We start from the raw sequence: 18,447 nt of genomic DNA, 5'->3' as shown, positions 1-18,447 counted from the left end.
CTGGCTCTCACCACAGCAGCAGCAGTCACGGCTCCAGAGGCCATTGTTAATAGTGGTGCTGTTTCTTCTTACGTCTTTTCTTTTTGTTATGATGCTGTCTTAATATTGTTGACTCCATTCATGCTAACGCAAAGACGCCGGTATCTGCATTTTTTTTTTTTTTGAACGAAGATTTATTGAACATTTTTAGTAACTATTACATCCACCATTTCTTCCATGAACAGTGCAGTACTGTGTGACGTTTTCTTCTGTTATATGTGCATCAGGTCACTGGTCACTCTGGGGTCTTGAATCGTTCAGACAGAAGTCTGATGGGGTTCCATTTAATTAGTGGCATAAATGACCAAAAACAACAAAAAAAAAGAAAATGTGATTTGAGCAAAACGTGTGAACTGAGCATCAAGACCTGCAGTATGAATATGGCTCCATTGAGCCTGGAACCCAGTGGTGGAATTATTTTGTTTTTGTCAGCCTGCAAGACGATGAACACTTCAAAAAATGAGAGGTTGATTTGGTTTGCAAAAAAATGTCACTTGGTTCATGTCTGTTAATGCATTGGATGATTTACTACTCAAAGGTGAGACAGACAACTTTTTTTGGTTGCTTTGACAGCATAGTAAGGAAGTTAGTAAAGTGTATTCATTAAGCACTTTTCACAGACAAAGCACTGCACAGAAAACCAATGAAACAATAATTAAAATAATAAAATAAGACAAAATCACAAAAAATAAATATTCAACATTTAAAATATTTAACTGTTAAACAAAGAAAAGTTTTAACTTCTTCTTAAAAGAGTGCACAGAGTCAACTGCAGAGGTGTGAGTGGAAAAGTGATTTTTCCATACTTTGTGAAACCCTTCTGTGCAATCTTTGTCCTTTGTCGTAATTGAGTTGTTTCCCTGTGATGTGTTCTTAAGTTTAATACTTTTTAACATGAGTTTCACAAGAGGATGAAATTTGGGCTGTTTTTTATAGAGACGTTGTGTTGTGGCTGAAAAAAGTCTGATTTGGTAACCCTGAGTGACGCTTGTCTTAGTGGGCAGCTGTTAGCGTTAGCTTCCACTAATTTCTCTGTTTATTGGTTTAGCCTGAGCAGAGTTAATATTTTAGTTAGTGGAACATGGGTTAGTGAAGCTAACGTTTTGGTTAGCTGTGTCCTCCACTGTCCCTAATCCCCAAATAGGTTAAAAGTGGGTTTAGGTTCACAAAGTCAGTTTTTTTATTTTATTTTATCAAGCGTGGCTTTCAATACTGTAGAGAATTTGTGGGCAGAGCTGAACAGATGCGTGCGAATAAGACAGTATCTTGATATTAATTTGCCTGGAGAGGAAAAGATGAACACTGAGTTCTTTCTGATGCCAACAGTGAAGCATCCTGATACAATCAATGTGCGGAGGAGTTTCTCACGCTTCATTACAAATCTGCTAAAATCACTGCCAGGAATGAAAAATTCAGTCAAAATATCCAGAGAAAAGTGACGACCTGCATGATTGAGCAAAATATTGTAAGGCAAACATGTTGCTGGAAAATCATAAAACTGACATTTTGGCACCACTGCGATGAAATGAAGAAAAGAAGAAAAAATAATACAGCAAAAAACATCCATCATTAGTCACGGTTTGGACCACAACATTAATATTCCTTTTGCTAGTTGCAGGGGATGTTGCTCCTTTCTTTACATGTTCACGATGCTTTCTTCTTTTGACTTATGCACACCATCCATATTCACTCCAATAAACCACATCCAGTCCAGCAGCTCAGAGCGAACACCACGCATTACCCTTTGTATTCAAACCTCATTAAGACAGTTCTGGAGCAAAACCACCAGAGAAAGATAAGAAAGACAGTCTTATAAGTGTTGACCTGAAAACAGCACCAGATTGAAAAACAGATTGTACAAATAAGGAGATGCTACAACCAAACGACAGCTGTGATAAAGCCTTAATGCAATAGTTTCAGAAAATTTCGATTTTTAAAACATTGATCCATTTTGTGCTGTGGTTTCATTATATGTTAGAAATATATTACATCTTAATTGAATGGTTCTAATGTTTATTTTTGAGCATCGATTACTTTTGAATGAAAGATCTCTATTGATTGGTAATTATTAACTATTGAATACTCAGGCAAGGCTTTTTTTTCTAATTCAAAGAATTAAAAACCTGTAAAATAAGAGTCTGTGCTCTGTGTTAATTTAATTAAAACAGGAAGGCCCATTGAAACAGAGAGGGAGAGGACGAGACAGAGCCGGGGGGAGAGGGAGAGGGAGGGGGAACTCCAAGAGTTGTGGAAGAGAAGGACGGGGCAGAAAACAGAGTCACTCATCTAATTAGCTCAGAGTGCCTTAAAGCAGCGCTCTGGGTCACATGACCCATTCAGAGCCTGATTGGTACCTCTCAAGTTACATTTTTGAGAATTTAACACATCTTAAATTAAGCTAATACTTGGGTCAAAACTGACATGGTGCTGCTTTTTGCCAATAAGTTATCGGTGCACAAGAAAGCATTAATTACGTTAACATTAAACTGCTGCTTTGGTTTTTCAAAGTCCAGATCTTAACCTTATCCATAATACAGTATTCTCCTAGAAAGACCTGAACATACTGTAGGGATTGAGGGAAAAGCATTAAACTGGTTTAAATCTTATCTGTCTGACACATTTCAGTTTATTAATGTCAATAATAAATTCTTCTTCTTCTTCGAACTCCAGGGTTACTTGTGGAGAACCACGGGGTTCAGTCCTTGGCCTAGTTCTCTTTACTATGCATGGCAGCCTCGCCTCTGTCAGTCTGCCCCAGGGCAGCTGTGGCTACTAACATAGCTCACCACCGTCAGGGTGTGAATGTGTGTGAACGGGTGAATGACCAGACCCGGCTGCAGAAACAAATTACAGGGGGGGCATTCCATTTTTTTAGGGGGGCACACCTTAAAAAGAAAAAAAAATTATATATATATATATATATATATATATATATATATATATATATATATATATATATATATATATATATATATGCTTCAGGCTGAACAGTGGCTCTGTGACTACTGTAACGCACAAACAAATAGTAATAGTGTAGTCAGTGTTGCCAAATTTGGCATCCAACCAATTAGGCTTTTGAACACATTGAGCTGGAAAAAAAATAGCTTATGGGCAGATAAAAAATTTCAGAAGCTTTTCATGACATTTGTTGGGCTTTTAGAAAGAATTACTAACAAAATATATCAAAATAGTCATTATCTATTTTTTAAATAAGTTGAATCTGTCGATCTGACATAATCAATGAATAATAGTTATAATGAATAATATTGTTATAATAAAACAAGAAAAGAATAATGGTTAATCAAGTGTTTCGTCAGTGTAAACACCCAAGAGGGGTTTAGTTCTACTTATCAACTTAAAAATATTTCATGACTGCGTGTAAGAGAAATGTTTAATTGAGCTATACTGAGAGAAATTACATTCATATTAAGGTAGATTTACAGCTCATGTTGGGAAGCTATTTCTAACTTATTTTTTTCCGGTTGATATATCCTGATTGTTAAAGAGATCTTGTGTGTTATTTGGTTGTCTGATTGTACATTTTGTTTGGAGCCCATATGCGCAGTTTTTTTCTTTGCTTCGGCACAGTTGTGTGCTAATGGCATCTTATGTGTTTAATAGTTCTGTGCTTTTAACATGAGAGAGTTTGAGATTTGGCCTTGTTTTTTATTTTAAGTTGGGTAGGTTTTATGTTGGTTTGGGTTACTGGAAACTAACAGTGACATTGGGTAACCTGTAGCGCTGTGTCTTAAGTTAAAAGTCCAGCATAAGTTACACGCTAATAAACATGAGCGCTGGTGTAAGGCTGAACACTGACTGAAGTAACAAATCTGACTAGAACAGGTTCTGTAATTACAGCAGCTATGAGAACAAGGAGCAGAACAGCTTGTGCTCGTAGCTGTCCTAGCTCACCCTGCTAGCTGTCTAGCTAACCCTCCTAGCGTTAATGTTTACTCCAGTTTAGACTTCAGTGCTGGCATTTCAAACATAAACTAATAGCGCTCCTTCCAGCTCGCTCTCTGTTTCGTTGTCACTTCTTTCAATTGTTTGGTAATTAAAGTCCCTTAAATGAAAGTTGCGTCATGGGCGTTCCATTTTTTTCGGGTCACGTGATCTCATGCGGCCATTTTGGGTCTAGGCTCAGCTAAGCTCAGCGCGTTTACAACACTGCGAGCGACCGATTTCTTTTATTTTTCTTTTATTTTTTCGGATTATTTCGAGTATTTCTTTATTTCGAAAATAAGCCACCATGCCAGGGTGTTGTGCCCACAGCTGCAGCAACAGCACTGATAAAGGGACGCGGATGTTCCGTTTTCCAAGCGATGAAGAGCGGCGTTTATTGTGGATCAACGAGTCAGTGGCTTGGACCAAGAGACGGACAAAACTTACAACCTACAACAAACTCTCGCTTGTGTGAGGTATGTGGGCTTTTTTTTTCTGAAGTCAGGGTTTCCCGCGGCACTAAGTTTGGCGGCCGCCTCGCCAATATAAAAACAAACAAAAAAAAAAAAACCCGCAAAGCTTGTCTCTCCCCGCCAGTCCCCAACCGCTAAGCCGGGCGTACCCTGTACGAGTTTTTCAGTGGTGGTACTAATATACATCTCAAACTGTACGATGGAACCGCGGGGTTTAAAAAGTTCACCGCTCACGATCTGTGCGGCGCGGCGCGGCGCTTGGACGCCACCGGACTGCGTGCCCCCTCTGGGACCGCTCGCTGTGGTGGCAGAGGCAGGCGAGCGACGGTGGGTGACAGGGACCCAGAGCAGGGGGTCGAGCCCAGCTCACGCACCGCACCGGCGGCCGCGCGGCACGGCAGGTCGCCCGGCCCGCCCCGCGAGCGGAGGCGTGCCGAAACAGGCGGCCAGCGCGTCACGCGGACCGGAGCGCTTGCCCTCCCCCCGCCCCGCGAGCCGACGTCCGGGCCCCGCGGGTCCCGGGCCGGGCGAAGGTCGCTTTGGGGATGCCTGCTCCCCTCCCTCCCCTGGCGGGGACGGAGAGGAGGGGAGGGCGCTCCCTCGTAGCTCTGCTTGAACAGCAGGATGCGCTCACGAAAACCTCACGACGGCCGACTGAATTTCAAACATGTTTGATTTTCACCGACCGTCCGATTTATGTGAAATTTTCTTCTGGACTTCTTGCTTTATTTCATTGTGCTGTAGCATAATGTGTGTCTGATTTTTGTCCTATGGGACCAATTCTGGACTTCAAGACAGTAAAAGAGAAGTATACAGTTCACTTAAAAATGTCTCTCTCAAGTCTTATTAAAATGTAATATCAGCTTTTCTGGATGCCTAGTAGGTGATCATCAACACTCAGTTGTGTTTTATTCAGAACACCTGCCTGAAGGGTATTAGAAGGTGCGAAACGCGCATAACATAACAGTGTTAAAGCGTCTGCCTGTGGCAAGTTTAGACCCAAAATGGCGCCACTCGCTGAGTTGGCGCAACTTTCATTTAAGGGACTTTATTGGTAATCAGACCAAATTTTCTTCCCGCTCTACCGACACCGACGGTGACCACAACCGAACTGCGGCGGCGCCGCGGCCGGCGGCCACTGAAGGCTATGACTCGGTGTCCCGCCCCACTCCAGCTGTGATTGGCTAGCATGCTGCAGTCAGTCGTTGATTTGATTGGTTAAATTGTATGATTGGCACATCAAAGATAGTACTAAAAGGACGATGGCCACTCCGAGGTAAAAAAAAAGAAAAAAAAAAAAAAGACAGCTTCCAGTCCAGGGCGGGCACAGCTGTCTCACAGGGCGGGCACGGCCCCCCAATGCCCGCCCATGCCGCCGGGTCTGTGAATGACTGAACTGTAGTGTGAAGCGCTTTGGAGGTCGTCAAGACCAGTTAAAGCGCTACACAAGTACAAGCCATTTACCATTTACCAATATCCTGTCAGGGAGCTCATGAGGTCAACCATTTCAAGGAAATCAGATACATCAGATTGTAAAAGCAGCTTTACGTGTATGTTGAACCAAGGGCAGATGTGAAAGAGTGTTTAAAAGAGCAAAGAGATGCTTTTAAAATGTTCACTTAGGATAGTTCAGGTTATTTATTAGGATATTCAGACAAACATAAAAACATCTACTGAGCCAATGTACAAATCCAACAAAAGTAGATATCTGAATAGGAGTGGGCAGAAGTAAATAACTTTTATAATCCAACCTTTCATACAGCTTTTTCATAAAAAAAACATGAATATCAGCGTCCTTCTAAAGCTGCACTGAATATTATGAAGATTGTGAATCTTATTTTTATTTTCCTTGCTTATTTTACAAAAACAATTATTTTACAAAAATAATTTCTGCATATCTCTTTTTAAACTGTTGCATTGTTTCACATTGTTTTAGTTCTTGATCCAAGTTGTCCCACTTCTATACTCTGGGAGAAACACAAAAGCTTTGTAATGTTTCTACAGACTATTTTTATTTGTCCTCATCTATTATATTGAGGTTCCCTTTCAATAAACTTTATCAATGTTAATGAAAAGGTAATTGTTTGTTTCTGGCCTTAAAGAAAATCTGCAATGTTAGGAAATCCACCAAATCCTGAATTTTTTGTATTTTTGATCGAATGAATAGTGGTTTGGGATGAGCTCCATATCCAGCATTATTAATTATTCTTATTGCCATTTTAGAAACCTGACTATTTGATTTAGAGTAGCTTTATAGTTGGTTCCCCAAACATCCACATAATAATTCAAATACGGTAATATTGATGAACAGTACAATGTATGTAGTGATTTCTGATCCAAGAAATATTTTACTCTGTGTAAGACTGCCAAACTTTTTGAAAATGTGTTTTATATTTTATATCTATATATCACACTTGTCCCTTGTGGGGTTTCATTTTATTCACACTTAATGATAGATTATTTTGAATGAACCACTGTATTAATTTTCCCATTTATACTTCTACGTTGTCTCTTAAATCATTTAGGTTGTGATTCGAGAAAAACAAATTTGTGTCATCAGCAAACAAAACTGCTTTAAAAACTTCAGATACATTGCATAAGTCACTATTATATTAAATAAATAAATAAATCATATTGAACCCAGTACTGCTCCTTGGGGGATGCCATATATCCACGTACGTAGAGCAAAAATGTTCAAGTTTTGCAAACTGTTTCTTATTTTGTAAAGAATTTCTTATCCATGTAATCCCCTTATCCCGGATCATTCCAATTTTTTAATTAATATGTCGTGATTTATTGTATCAAATGCTATTTTTAAGTCCATAAGCAGCCCAGCAGTTACTTTTCTTTGATCAATGCAGTTTATTTATTCAACAGTCAATTAAATCGAGCGTTGTTTACCATTTAGCTCTGAAATCATATTGACTTTCATGTAATAATTTATGTTTTTCCATATATTTATCCAGTCTATTACAGTAAAGTTTTTGTAATATAGTGGTTTGTAGTTTGTCAAATGTTACTTATTGCCAGATTTGAACAACAGTATAATGTATGTGCTGGCCTATAACAACAAAATGTTAGAGGTTCTGTGGTTATTCAAAGTTTCTGAAGGTTTCCCACCAGTTACCTTGGAACTGCTCTGGAATTAAGCTTAATTTTACTGTTTTAATGTTTTTGCTCTTGTCAACTACAGATCATTATGTGTAGCAATAATAAATGCATAAAAAGTGACTTACCATTTTGTAAATGCTTTACCATTAAGAAGTGGACTGCTTTTAAAATCTTCAGTGTTTATTCAACAGACTATGCTCTTTGTATTGTCCAAATGCGATGACTATAGACACAATATCACGTTTTTTAAGCTTTCAGCAAAACTCAAATGCATGGGACTACATGTTCAATGTAATATACCTTAACGTAATCATCTTTTTTCTGGTAAAGTTAAAGCTCAGTCAATAGAATGTGACCTTGTGACAACTATAACAAATTTTCTCCTTCTGTGAAAATGTAAATACAGTACAAGTGTAAAAATCTGATTAAATTTGTCTGATGGCTCTCTAATATAGACGTGTCTGTTCTATTTGTTTTAAATTCAATTGCTTTAAATAACTGAAACATAATTTAATCTTCTATAAAGAGTTTTCTTTTTGTCCTGAGATAATTTGGTTTTTAAATCCGAAGAGAAAAATGGTGGCGTCTCTAGCACCGTTTACAGGATGAAAACAGCCAGACCCTCCTGCGCAGAGACAACCTTGATGCTGGATTGAAAAGAGATTTGCAGATCTTCTCCGTCCATTGACTGAGGAGAACAACGGGTCAAAGGAACCGCTGCAGTTAGCTGGGTATTTAAAGTCAGGTGTTTAAAAAAATCCAAATAATGCATGAAAACCATGAGTGTTTTATAAGGTTAGATCATTTATGAACTAAAGAAAATATTCAGGCTCATTCTCCATCTGAAATCCCTTTCAAGTAGTTAGATTTCATGTTTGTTTTCTTTGTTAATCACTAATTACATTAGTGGGATGACTGAACGTATTGCATATAGTAAAGAACCAGACTCTGATAAAAACTAACATTGAATTTTCAATTTAGGCTTTGATATGGTGATTCTGAAGATAATTGTACTTTCATAATATCTTCCTCTTATTCCTGACATAATGTGTTTAATTTAGGCTCCTTACAAAGCAAATTTACTCTCCAGGCAGAATAGACTTTATGTGTTTTACATAATGAGACTGATATGATTTTAATACCACCTGATGTCTCCCATGCATTGTGGGTAAGCTGAAGTAGGGAGACATTTACCCTAATTATCTTCCACTTTACTAATGCCATGCTGAAAACATTACATCCACCATACTTTAGACTAATTTGCGACAGTTAATGACAATAACATTCTTGATGAAACTCCTCTAGTTCCTAAATCTAACCCACACTCCAGGTCCCGTTGCTCCATGGAACCAAATATTAGCAGTTTTGTTTTTCTTGTTTGGTTGTAAAAAGTCAATTCTGTAGGATTTGATTTTTACTTCTTTACCTCTCTGTCTCACAGCTTTAGCTGGTGGTGATAGAACAGACATGTCCGTACCTGGAGAGAACACGTTGTATCTGCTACGCAGTCCCTCTACAGAGGTGACAGCGAATCTTCCTCAGAATCCCTTGAGATCTACGGTAAAATAGGTCTGTGGGCTGGAGGCAGCGTCTGTCACAGACGTCTTTTCCTTCGCTGTTAAAACACTTTGCATCCATCCGCTTTCTCTTCATCTCTAACTTTTGAAGCTGGTCGGGGAGATTCGATTGTCTGGTTCTTGGAAAGGTTAGTAGAGTAGCGCGGAGGTGATGTCCAATCAACAAACGAGGAAGACTCTAGCCGTTATCCAGCATCAAGGACCCATTAAGGGTCTCCTGCTTCGACGAGCAGCATTTCTGCTGTTTGTACAGTTACACCCATTGTTTGAGGGGAATTTAGGACTGCTGGTTACATGAACAAATTTATTATTGATAGTAAACTCTTTCATTTCACACACAGAAAACTATCGTCAATTATTATGAGAGTCTAAGGCAGACATGTCCAAAGTGCGGCCCGGGGGCCACCTGTGGCCCCTCTACTGATTTTGGGTGGATCACCAGCACAGGTAGCTGATGCAGATGGAAGCTTTTAGTTTTTAATTAGGGCAAAATTATTACAGAAAAGTTAAAATCCTACAATTTAAAAATGTCAAGTACAACACAAAGTATTCATCTTTTAATAAACACAATTTTGACATTCTCTCTAATTTCATAGTAACATTCAACGACATTTAATAACTCAAATTCAGACTTTGGTGCATTGAAATCTGGCTGATTATAGCAAGTGTTTTCAAAATACAACTGACCCAAATACTGTTATTATATTGCTAGTAGGGCTGGGCAACGATTAAAATATTTAATCGCGATTAATCGCCCTGATTAACCGCGATTAATCGCGATTAATCGCATTGTATTTACAAACTCCAAGAATGAATTCAAAAGTAGTGTAAAGAGCACTTTTATTTTAATGTTCTGCTGCCATATGAACAAAAGTGTTGTAAATAAAGAAAATATCGCCGTTAATAGTCTAATGAGTTAACGCGAAATTAACGTGTTAACTTGCCCAGCCCTAATTGCTAGACAAAAAAAGTTTATTATTGTTAAAGAGTCATATTAAATTATTCTAAATAAGTTGCAAACTGGATGACAAATGAGCAAAACTCTTTTTTTACCTTTGGATCTACAATGATTTACACATTAATTTCCTACAAAAAATCTGACAAACGTATTTATTTAAAATGATCATATTTAGTGGAGCAGGTAAAGAATTAACACAAATTGTATGGTTTAAAACTAAATTGTATTCACTTTTTGGCCCTTGAGTTCCTTTGACTTGACAGTTTTGGCCCATTTTCCAAAAAGTTTTTACACCCTTGGTCTTAGGGATGCCATAAAGTGCAAAAGAGCAAAGTCTGACTTTAGACAGACAATCACACCAATTGACTGTAATGGACTAAGCTGTGCTATATATATATATATATATATATATATATATATATATATATATATATATATATGACCCCTTGATCCGGACCCTGGAAAAAGGCCATGGTGAACACTTAGGGCTGCTCTCTCATAACAGTGATGTGTAACTGGTTGCTGTAGACGGATCTGGTTTGGCCAGCTGTCCACACTGTGTCTCATGATTCTGATGCCAAAACTGTCAGCATGCTGCTCCTCGCAGAGCTGTGACAGACAGCTATCGCCTACGGGGGAGATTGTCCTGCACATAGCCAAAATAAATGTTAGTATCTTCCATCAGACCATTGGCCTCCAAAATGTGCTCTGGGTTAGGTTACCAACTTATTGGCATCGTAAAAATAGATTTTAGTAGCCTGCCAATGTGAAGGAATGCAGTAAATATTTTCTCAGTACTTTCATCCAGGACAACGTTGGAGTAGATGTACGATAGTGTGTGTGTGTGGGGGGGGGGGGGTACATGCAAGTGCTTCAGCAAACCTGAATTTTACATTCTTTGCTCTGACTGAATGTGTGGCATTTAAGTAGATAACCGAGCAGCAACAACCGCATGTTATTATTTGCAGACAGATACGGCCTACAAACTATTGTGGAGCAAAACTGACCCACAACTTAAACGTGGAGCAGAGCTACAACATGTCCTAAATTAAAAAAAAAAATACACTTAATGACAAAGAGACAGAGATTACAACAACATAAACAAGATCTACAGCAGATCTGTTCCTAACCAGCTTTTCAGAATAAGATTATTTCCTCTGTCAGCTATTGTCCTGAGAACGTTAAAATGGGGTAAAAACGATGATTTACAGTTTTATTCTCATGAGTTTCATTCACATGTCTCTCAACCGCTATCACTAAGAACATGATAAATTAACAATCAGGTGGTTTTGTGAAATATAATTGCCTGAATGGGCATATTGGATTAACATTTTTTGTCCATTTCACTTGAAAGAAACATTAAATTTTCCAATCATATAAAAAACAATGTTAAAGTATGAGCAAACCATTAAATCTAACATTAACTGAAAAGCTAAGCAGAGACTGGCACTATGTTCACACTTTACAACCTTACTTAAATTTACAATAATAATTATAGCTGTTTGACAGTTTTGGCATCAAATGGTAATAAAAATCAAACTGATAATGATCCTGACCTGCAGCGAAATTCTCTGCAAAACAGTTTATCTATATAACGTCAATTCACATGCTCAAGGCACTTTAAAGCTAAAATAGAACAGAAAACTGATCCAATTTGTGCACTAAAATATATAGCAACTTCTATCTAATTATATATAAAGATTTAAAGTCAATTACATGCGTTCCAATTCGATTCTAGTTATAAACCAATGCAGTCAAGTTCAATTCATCATGCCAATTGGTAAAAAGGTTTCTAAGGAAATTAAGACGATTACATTGACTGACTAGTAGTCCCACCTCCAGAAATATAACGTAGTGACAGCGGACAGTGGTTGATTGTGCTGAGTTGTTAACTTTGTAGCAATCCATCATAATAAACATGCACGTGGTGACAGTGGGAATGAGAACCTTTCTTTAACTGAAAGAAACCTTTGATGGAAACGGTCTCAGGTCTGAGCAACCATCTGACCGGGGGTGTGAGAGGGTCGACTATACACACAAAGAACACAGAAGCAGAACCGATCCACAGCGGCTTTGTATGTTAAAGAAAAAGTAAAGAGTTAATGGCAGCAATAGTTCCTTTAATGACTTCGTCTAGGAGAGAAACGCAGCTAAAGAGACAAGCTCTGAGCGAGTTTTAAGATCTTTGAAAAACACACAAAAGTATTTCACAACAGAGTTAGGAGCAGCAGTCACTTTTTCTAGAAGAGAGACGATGTTAGGCACAGGAAGACCAAACAACTGCATCCTCTAAAGTACATAAGAACATTTGCAGGCGTTGACAGCAACAGCTTAGCAAATAGCTCCCTCTTGGAAACAGCCAAACAGAAATGCTGGGCCAAATGCAACTTCTATGTGTAGAGAACATGATGTTAACGTAGCGATAAATGCAGATAATCCATATATGGAGAGTAGTAGGAGAAAGTTACAAAGGTGAAACTACTGGTTCACTATGTCCTCCAGTAGCTCAAGTCTACGCAGCATAACTGCAGAGATTCAATTTTAATTTTTTTTTATTCAATATTATTTATATAGAGCCAATTACATGTCATCTGAAGGCACTTTCTAAAGTCAAATTCAATCAGATTAGGTCAGATTATACAGATCAAAAAATGTCCTCTCTAAGGAAAGCCAGCAGGTTGCATCAAGTCTTTCCAAGCAGCATTCACTCCTCCTGAAAGAGCGTAGAGCCACAGTGGACAGTCGTCTGCATTGTTGATGGCTTTGCAGCAATCCCTCATACTGAGCATGCATGAAGCGACAGTGGAGAGGAAAACTCCCCTTTAACAGGGAGGAGAACCTCCAGCAGAACCAGAACCAGTGTGAACGCTCATCTGCCTCCACCCACTGGGGGCAGCCGGTCGAGGCAGATGGTCAGGATACCCTAAGCTACTCTAACTATGAGTGTCATCAAAAAGGGAAGCTCAAGCTTAGTCTTAAAAAGCTTTCTGCCTCACAGATAGAAACTGGGAGCAGGTTTTTACCAGAGGAGAGCCTGGTAACCAAAACATTTGGTTTGGCCCCCATTCTACTTTTAGTTAACAGCAGTTACATCGATCAATAAAGAGAGTTCTCTGACTCTGTCACTGAAGAGATGGCCTGTATAAAACCATGTAGTACACTAATGTCTAAACCTGCACGATGTGGATGACTAACAGGACTTTATGCAATGATTTTGGGTTTGCCTGTGCAAAATCTCAGTCAGATGCTAATCAGTGACCCACGGTCCTGGGTCGTTAGAGGCTATTGCTTGGTGTGAGTGCAGGACTTGGTCACCTGAATCCTGACGAGATGCTGATGTGATCCCTCTGGAACATGTTGGAGAACTGAGCTGTAAACTCTGGGGAGTTGGAAGCTGTAACCCCCCCCCATTGTTTAGTGGTAGCTTTTCTCTTTTGACCAAACTGGCTTCTTTCACCCCTCTTTCTAACCGTCTGTTCTCACTCTCCCAAATCTGGACTTCCTTGTGGTCAACAGAGTTCTCTTTGTTCTGGAGGTGCAGGTGGACTTCTGAATCTGGCCCTCCTGTGCTGCTCAGCGTTTATGTTGATGTTGTTCAGTTTCTCAGATGTAGGAGTCTGGACAGTCCTCACTGCACTGCAGCGCAGACACAGCGCCGCTCAGCCGTGGTTTGGATGTTCTGTTTTTCTGATGAACCGGTTTTTGTCTGAGAGTGTTACTAGGGCTGAAATTTACTGGTTTGTTGTGTTTGGAGAAAATTCTGCTGAGTTTCTCAGACATGCCTGACACATGTGGAGTGACAATGTTCTCTGTTCTCTCCTCAGCGTTCTGCGCTGTGTTGCTTTTTCTACCGGCAGATTTGTTGTTGGCAGATTTGACAAACGCCTCGTTCTGGTAACCAGCTTGCAGTGATGTCCTGACGTGCTTGTGTTCTTTTTGCTTCTCCTCTGTGGCAGAGGGAATGTCGTCAGTCCGATAACTCAGAGTTATCCAATGGATGACGGGAATCAAATCAGATATGGGTCAGTGTGTGTGGGTCTCTGGTGAACCTCAGTTTTGAGACTCCCATCATCCTCAACGTTGGGCAAATGGGTTAGAAGCTAGTTCATAAATCCGTTAATCTGGTCACTGTGAGGTGTTGAGATTGTGCTGAATAATTGACTCTGATGTGGACCCAATTATTATAGCTTAAAATAGACCATTTCAGCATCGGTCCAGGTTCTGCAATGTGTGGAACCAAGCAAAATGGCGCTTTTCCATCTTTGGTTCCAGTAAAAATAAAAAAAAAGAAGAAGAATGCTCAAAGGAGAGATGCAGAAGGAAAAAATAAGCTCCCATGTAAACGTCCCAATTAAAAGTCATACATCTGTTATCTTTAGCAGCTGCAAGTCTGAGATGTGATTTGTAAGATTTGTGGAAGCCCCAGAGTGCCTCAGTCTTTAGCGTGTGATAAATGAGACGCCGCGTTATTAGACGTTTGACCTGCTGCTGATAACACATCTCACATTTCTTCTTGGGGGAAAAGCAGCATCACATTTCCCCCCATGTTGACTTTAATGGGTTTGGTTAAATCTAAGCTGATATCTTCACTCTGCTCCTAACAGCTCTGGCGTGTTTTATTTATTTTGGGAAATGTTAGTGTTAGATGAACACAGCATCAGGCTGATAAGACTACACTGGTTCCTTCCTGTCTAACAAGCTCTAGAATTGTGACATCTAGTGGTCGCATTCTGAAGCAGCACCAAGCAAAATGTTTCTCTCTCTTGTTCTTCCTCATATTAATCTACATTCTCTACAAGCAGGATTTTTGTTGGAAATTCTGACATATTTACAGCACCAGACACATTTATTGGATCTCTTGGTAAAGATGTGTGAAAGAAATTATAAAGGATGACCTCACACTGAAACATGTTGATGCATGGAGCAGATTTATTCCTTAGCAAATAAGAAATCTCTGTAAAATAGATGTCATTGGATCATTTGTTATTAATCTGTCTATGAGTGGATCAAAGTGTTTAAGAATTTTTTTATTAGTAATTTGTAATATCTGCTTTTCTGCTGTATCGATATGACCTGTAATCAATTTCTCTGGCCACTGGGAACGATTACATAAGGACTCATATTTATTCTGCCAGCATTGCAAAGTGAATCAAGTGGTAAAGAAAGAGAATCAATCTCCAAAGTTCACTGTTACAGAACTGCATCTCAACTTTCCACCGTTTGCTAAGAATTCCAGCAAAAAACAACAACAATAGGCTATAGAGCATTATAATATAAACACATGCAGTCAGCTGGAACTCTAACTGCAGCCATGAGGTTTGGTCACATTAGGCTAAGACTGAGATTTCAGGCAACAAATAGTCTGAGTATAAAGGTCAATATGTGAAGAAACGCCTCATGCCCACTGTAAGGTATAATAAAGGACTAGTTATGCTTTGGGAAAGTTTCTCTTCTGATGCTAGAACTCGTTAAAGTCATTTGGGGAAAAACAGGACATTATCTGTATGTTTTCTGGGGCTGCTGCCATATAACTAAAGTTATAAAGGTTCATGGTTGGGTCTTCAGGCAGGGTCATAATCCCAAATATGAGGCTAAATCAATGTAGAACCATCCTCCATGGCCATCTGTGTCCCCAGAGATGAATCCTACAGAAAACATGTGAGACGAGCTGAAGCTGAACCGAGGACTCTACATGATCTGGACAGAGGAATGGTCAAAGAGCCATCTAAGCTCCACCCTGATGAATGGTTGTAAAAAGGGGATTTGTATGATGTTTACACATGTTTAAGGGAGAGTAACAATAAAATGCTTGTTGATCTGGATCTTAGAATAGGTCGGAGGGCTGTTCTCTTGCTGGAGTCTCCAATAATATCCAGAATGACGCTCAGAATCAAAGATGGGGTGAGCATGGGTGCTGTGGATGCGAGAGTAGGGTGGGAGCAAGACTAAGAGTCTGAAAATGAATTTCTAAGCCTGATCTCAGCCTAAAGGGGAATAGAAAATTTAAATAAAATGGATAAAGGGATATGGGGGGAAATGACAATCAAAAAAGGATGGAAGACAGTCTGGACTTTAGCTAGCTGTCAGAAAGAACAGATTCAAATCATCCTATTTCCTTTGCTGCACTGACAACTCCGAGAGAGATTCAATAGCCATCAATAGCTCCTTATTGTTCATTTTAGTTAAAGATTTTAATAATAAATGTACTTATTCAAATGACTTGGTCCCTTTCTGTTTGAAGCGTTATTATTGCAGACTTTCTATAACTGGAATGGCTTTATGCTGAGCAGAGCTGTTGAGATTATTGTAAAATATACATATTCATAACTCAATGTTCGAGGCACAGCTGGGAAACTTGATTTTAACGGTAAATGTAAGTGCCGGGTGTGAATCATGGTTATTCTTTTATCAAATCTGAACAGAAACACATAAGGACTCCACCTTGTGACCCAGATGAAGCTCGCTGACTGTAGCGGCTTGTTTACACGCTCGCTCCTTTTTGCTGCTGGAACGATACGATCATTGTTCACGTTCTTATCAGCACCGCGGTTTGGTGAAAACGTGAGCTGGTATCAGAACCAAACAGAAAAATGACATTTCGCTCAGAGCATTGGTTAAAAAAATGTATCCAAGATTTTATGTTTTCATTCAACTGTATTTTATTCTTAATAATATTGCCAGAAAAAATGTAAGAGTTCTTCTTGGTGGATTTTTCCCACCAATGAAAAACAATGAGGGGGAAAAAAGGGGCCCACTCATTAACAGTCATAATGCGTATTTACCGGGAGGCGAGTAGTGGCCCCCACAGCTTCTCTTTTCTGAGCCACATTAACCAAAGTAATAACAGTTGCCATCAATTAGCTTTTCATTATGAGCTCATTACTTTACTGCAGTCTAGTTAACCTGCAGGAATACCACCTCAAACCAGTGAGGCAGAGAGGAGTGGCATGGGGTGATGAAATTATTTTATACAGACAATACCAAACACAAATGATAATATAATCAGGCTCAGAGCCGTTCTAATATTGATCTGCAAAAGAACCACAGGGAGCCTGAACACTCTGCAAATGTCCCACTTGATATGAAGCACCAAACTGAATGGATACGTTTTTTCTTCTCACTCACTGGCGTTGTAAACTGAATCTGACTGCACTGCATATTGTATATAATCACTGGGACTGGATTGTGTTTGATACAGATATGAACTGCATATGTTTGTCTTGCAAAGTACTGCATACCATGAGTTCTTTTAGATCTGGCCATGTCCATTTAAACTGTAAAGCCAGTTTACAAGTTATAACAAAGGTTTCATTAGAATCATGCACAACCTCCTGAAGGTCGTGCATGATCAAAACAATAAAAAAAATAATGTTTTTGGTCAGAGGTGATTAAGTTTGAGTGATAATATCTGGCAATGATTTAAATAAATGCGCAAATGAGTGTGCGTGTTGATGGTTGGACTAAATGCACGACAATGGAAACGTTCAGGCTAAAAAAGGAGGATTGTTTCAACAGTTCCCTGTAATTAGCTAGATCCTTAATTAAGATACTTTTTTCGTCAGTAAGAAGGATTCGGGGATTGTCCTTGCGCTGAACACCAGGGGAAATATCATGTTGTGCCAATACTGAGCGCAGAACAGTCCCTGCGCCTTTGTCCTCTCTGCCGCTGCGCTGTTCGTGCGCTCTCCTTTCCCTTGCCTGCAAAAACTTTGCTCATCTAATTACGCCTGATCCCCGCTGCACAAAGCGGTGTCTGTGACCAAATAATGACTGCGCACTGAGGCGTAAAGGGAAGACAATTAGTCAATTCGTTGACCTGGAAGCCTTTTTCCCAACGTAAACTCAAAAGTGAATACATGTGGCTGATAGATCCGTGTAACTTGTTCAATAGATCATGCTTTACGCTTCAAAATATGCCTTACCTGCTTTGGGTCCAGTTAAGTGGATAACTGGCCATGCGCTTTGAGGGAAAGTAAAAAGAGTCCAATTTCCTCTGAATCAGACATAGATCAAAGATTGAAGGAGCAGCTTCGCCCGATGAACCCCGGAATGAAGCGGCCAGTCTGCGCTTCTTCCTGCGCCTCAGTCCGGATTCATGTGCGTCGCTGGCACGGGCAGCGCGCAGCCTGCCGCTCAGAGCGCAGAGTGGGGGATTACTGTGGCATCCATCCGTGGCTGCTGGTACGCTGACGTCAGGACGGGAGGGGAGGGATTAGGGGGGAGCTGAACGGGCTAATGGTTGAATGATATGCCCCTCCTGATCTCTTCCAGCTGCTGCCTCGGAAATGTCAAGAGTCTGATATTAAAAAAAAAAAATCCAACGCTGGAAGTGAGAGGCGGAGGCTGC

The 18,447-nt window shown here is 39.7% G+C and overlaps 1 protein-coding gene across 1 annotated transcript in view; it reads right to left on the bottom strand.

Annotated features, from left to right (window-relative positions):
* The window catches only part of npffr2a (neuropeptide FF receptor 2a), a 47,805-nt gene extending 29,564 nt beyond the window's left edge, over positions 1-18,241 (bottom strand). The window contains exon 1 of the mRNA XM_036144380.1: positions 18,023-18,241. Coding sequence (XP_036000273.1) covers positions 18,023-18,057 — 35 coding nt within the window. The 5' untranslated portion in view covers positions 18,058-18,241. The remainder of the gene's footprint in view (positions 1-18,022) is intronic.
* Positions 18,242-18,447: the final 206 nt, after the last annotated feature.

The sequence above is a fragment of the Fundulus heteroclitus genome, chromosome 12 (genome assembly GCF_011125445.2).
Source record: "Fundulus heteroclitus isolate FHET01 chromosome 12, MU-UCD_Fhet_4.1, whole genome shotgun sequence".
NCBI lineage: Eukaryota > Metazoa > Chordata > Actinopteri > Cyprinodontiformes > Fundulidae > Fundulus > Fundulus heteroclitus.
Note: the sequence above shows the minus strand (reverse complement) of the source record. Positions and strands in the feature narration are given on the sequence as shown.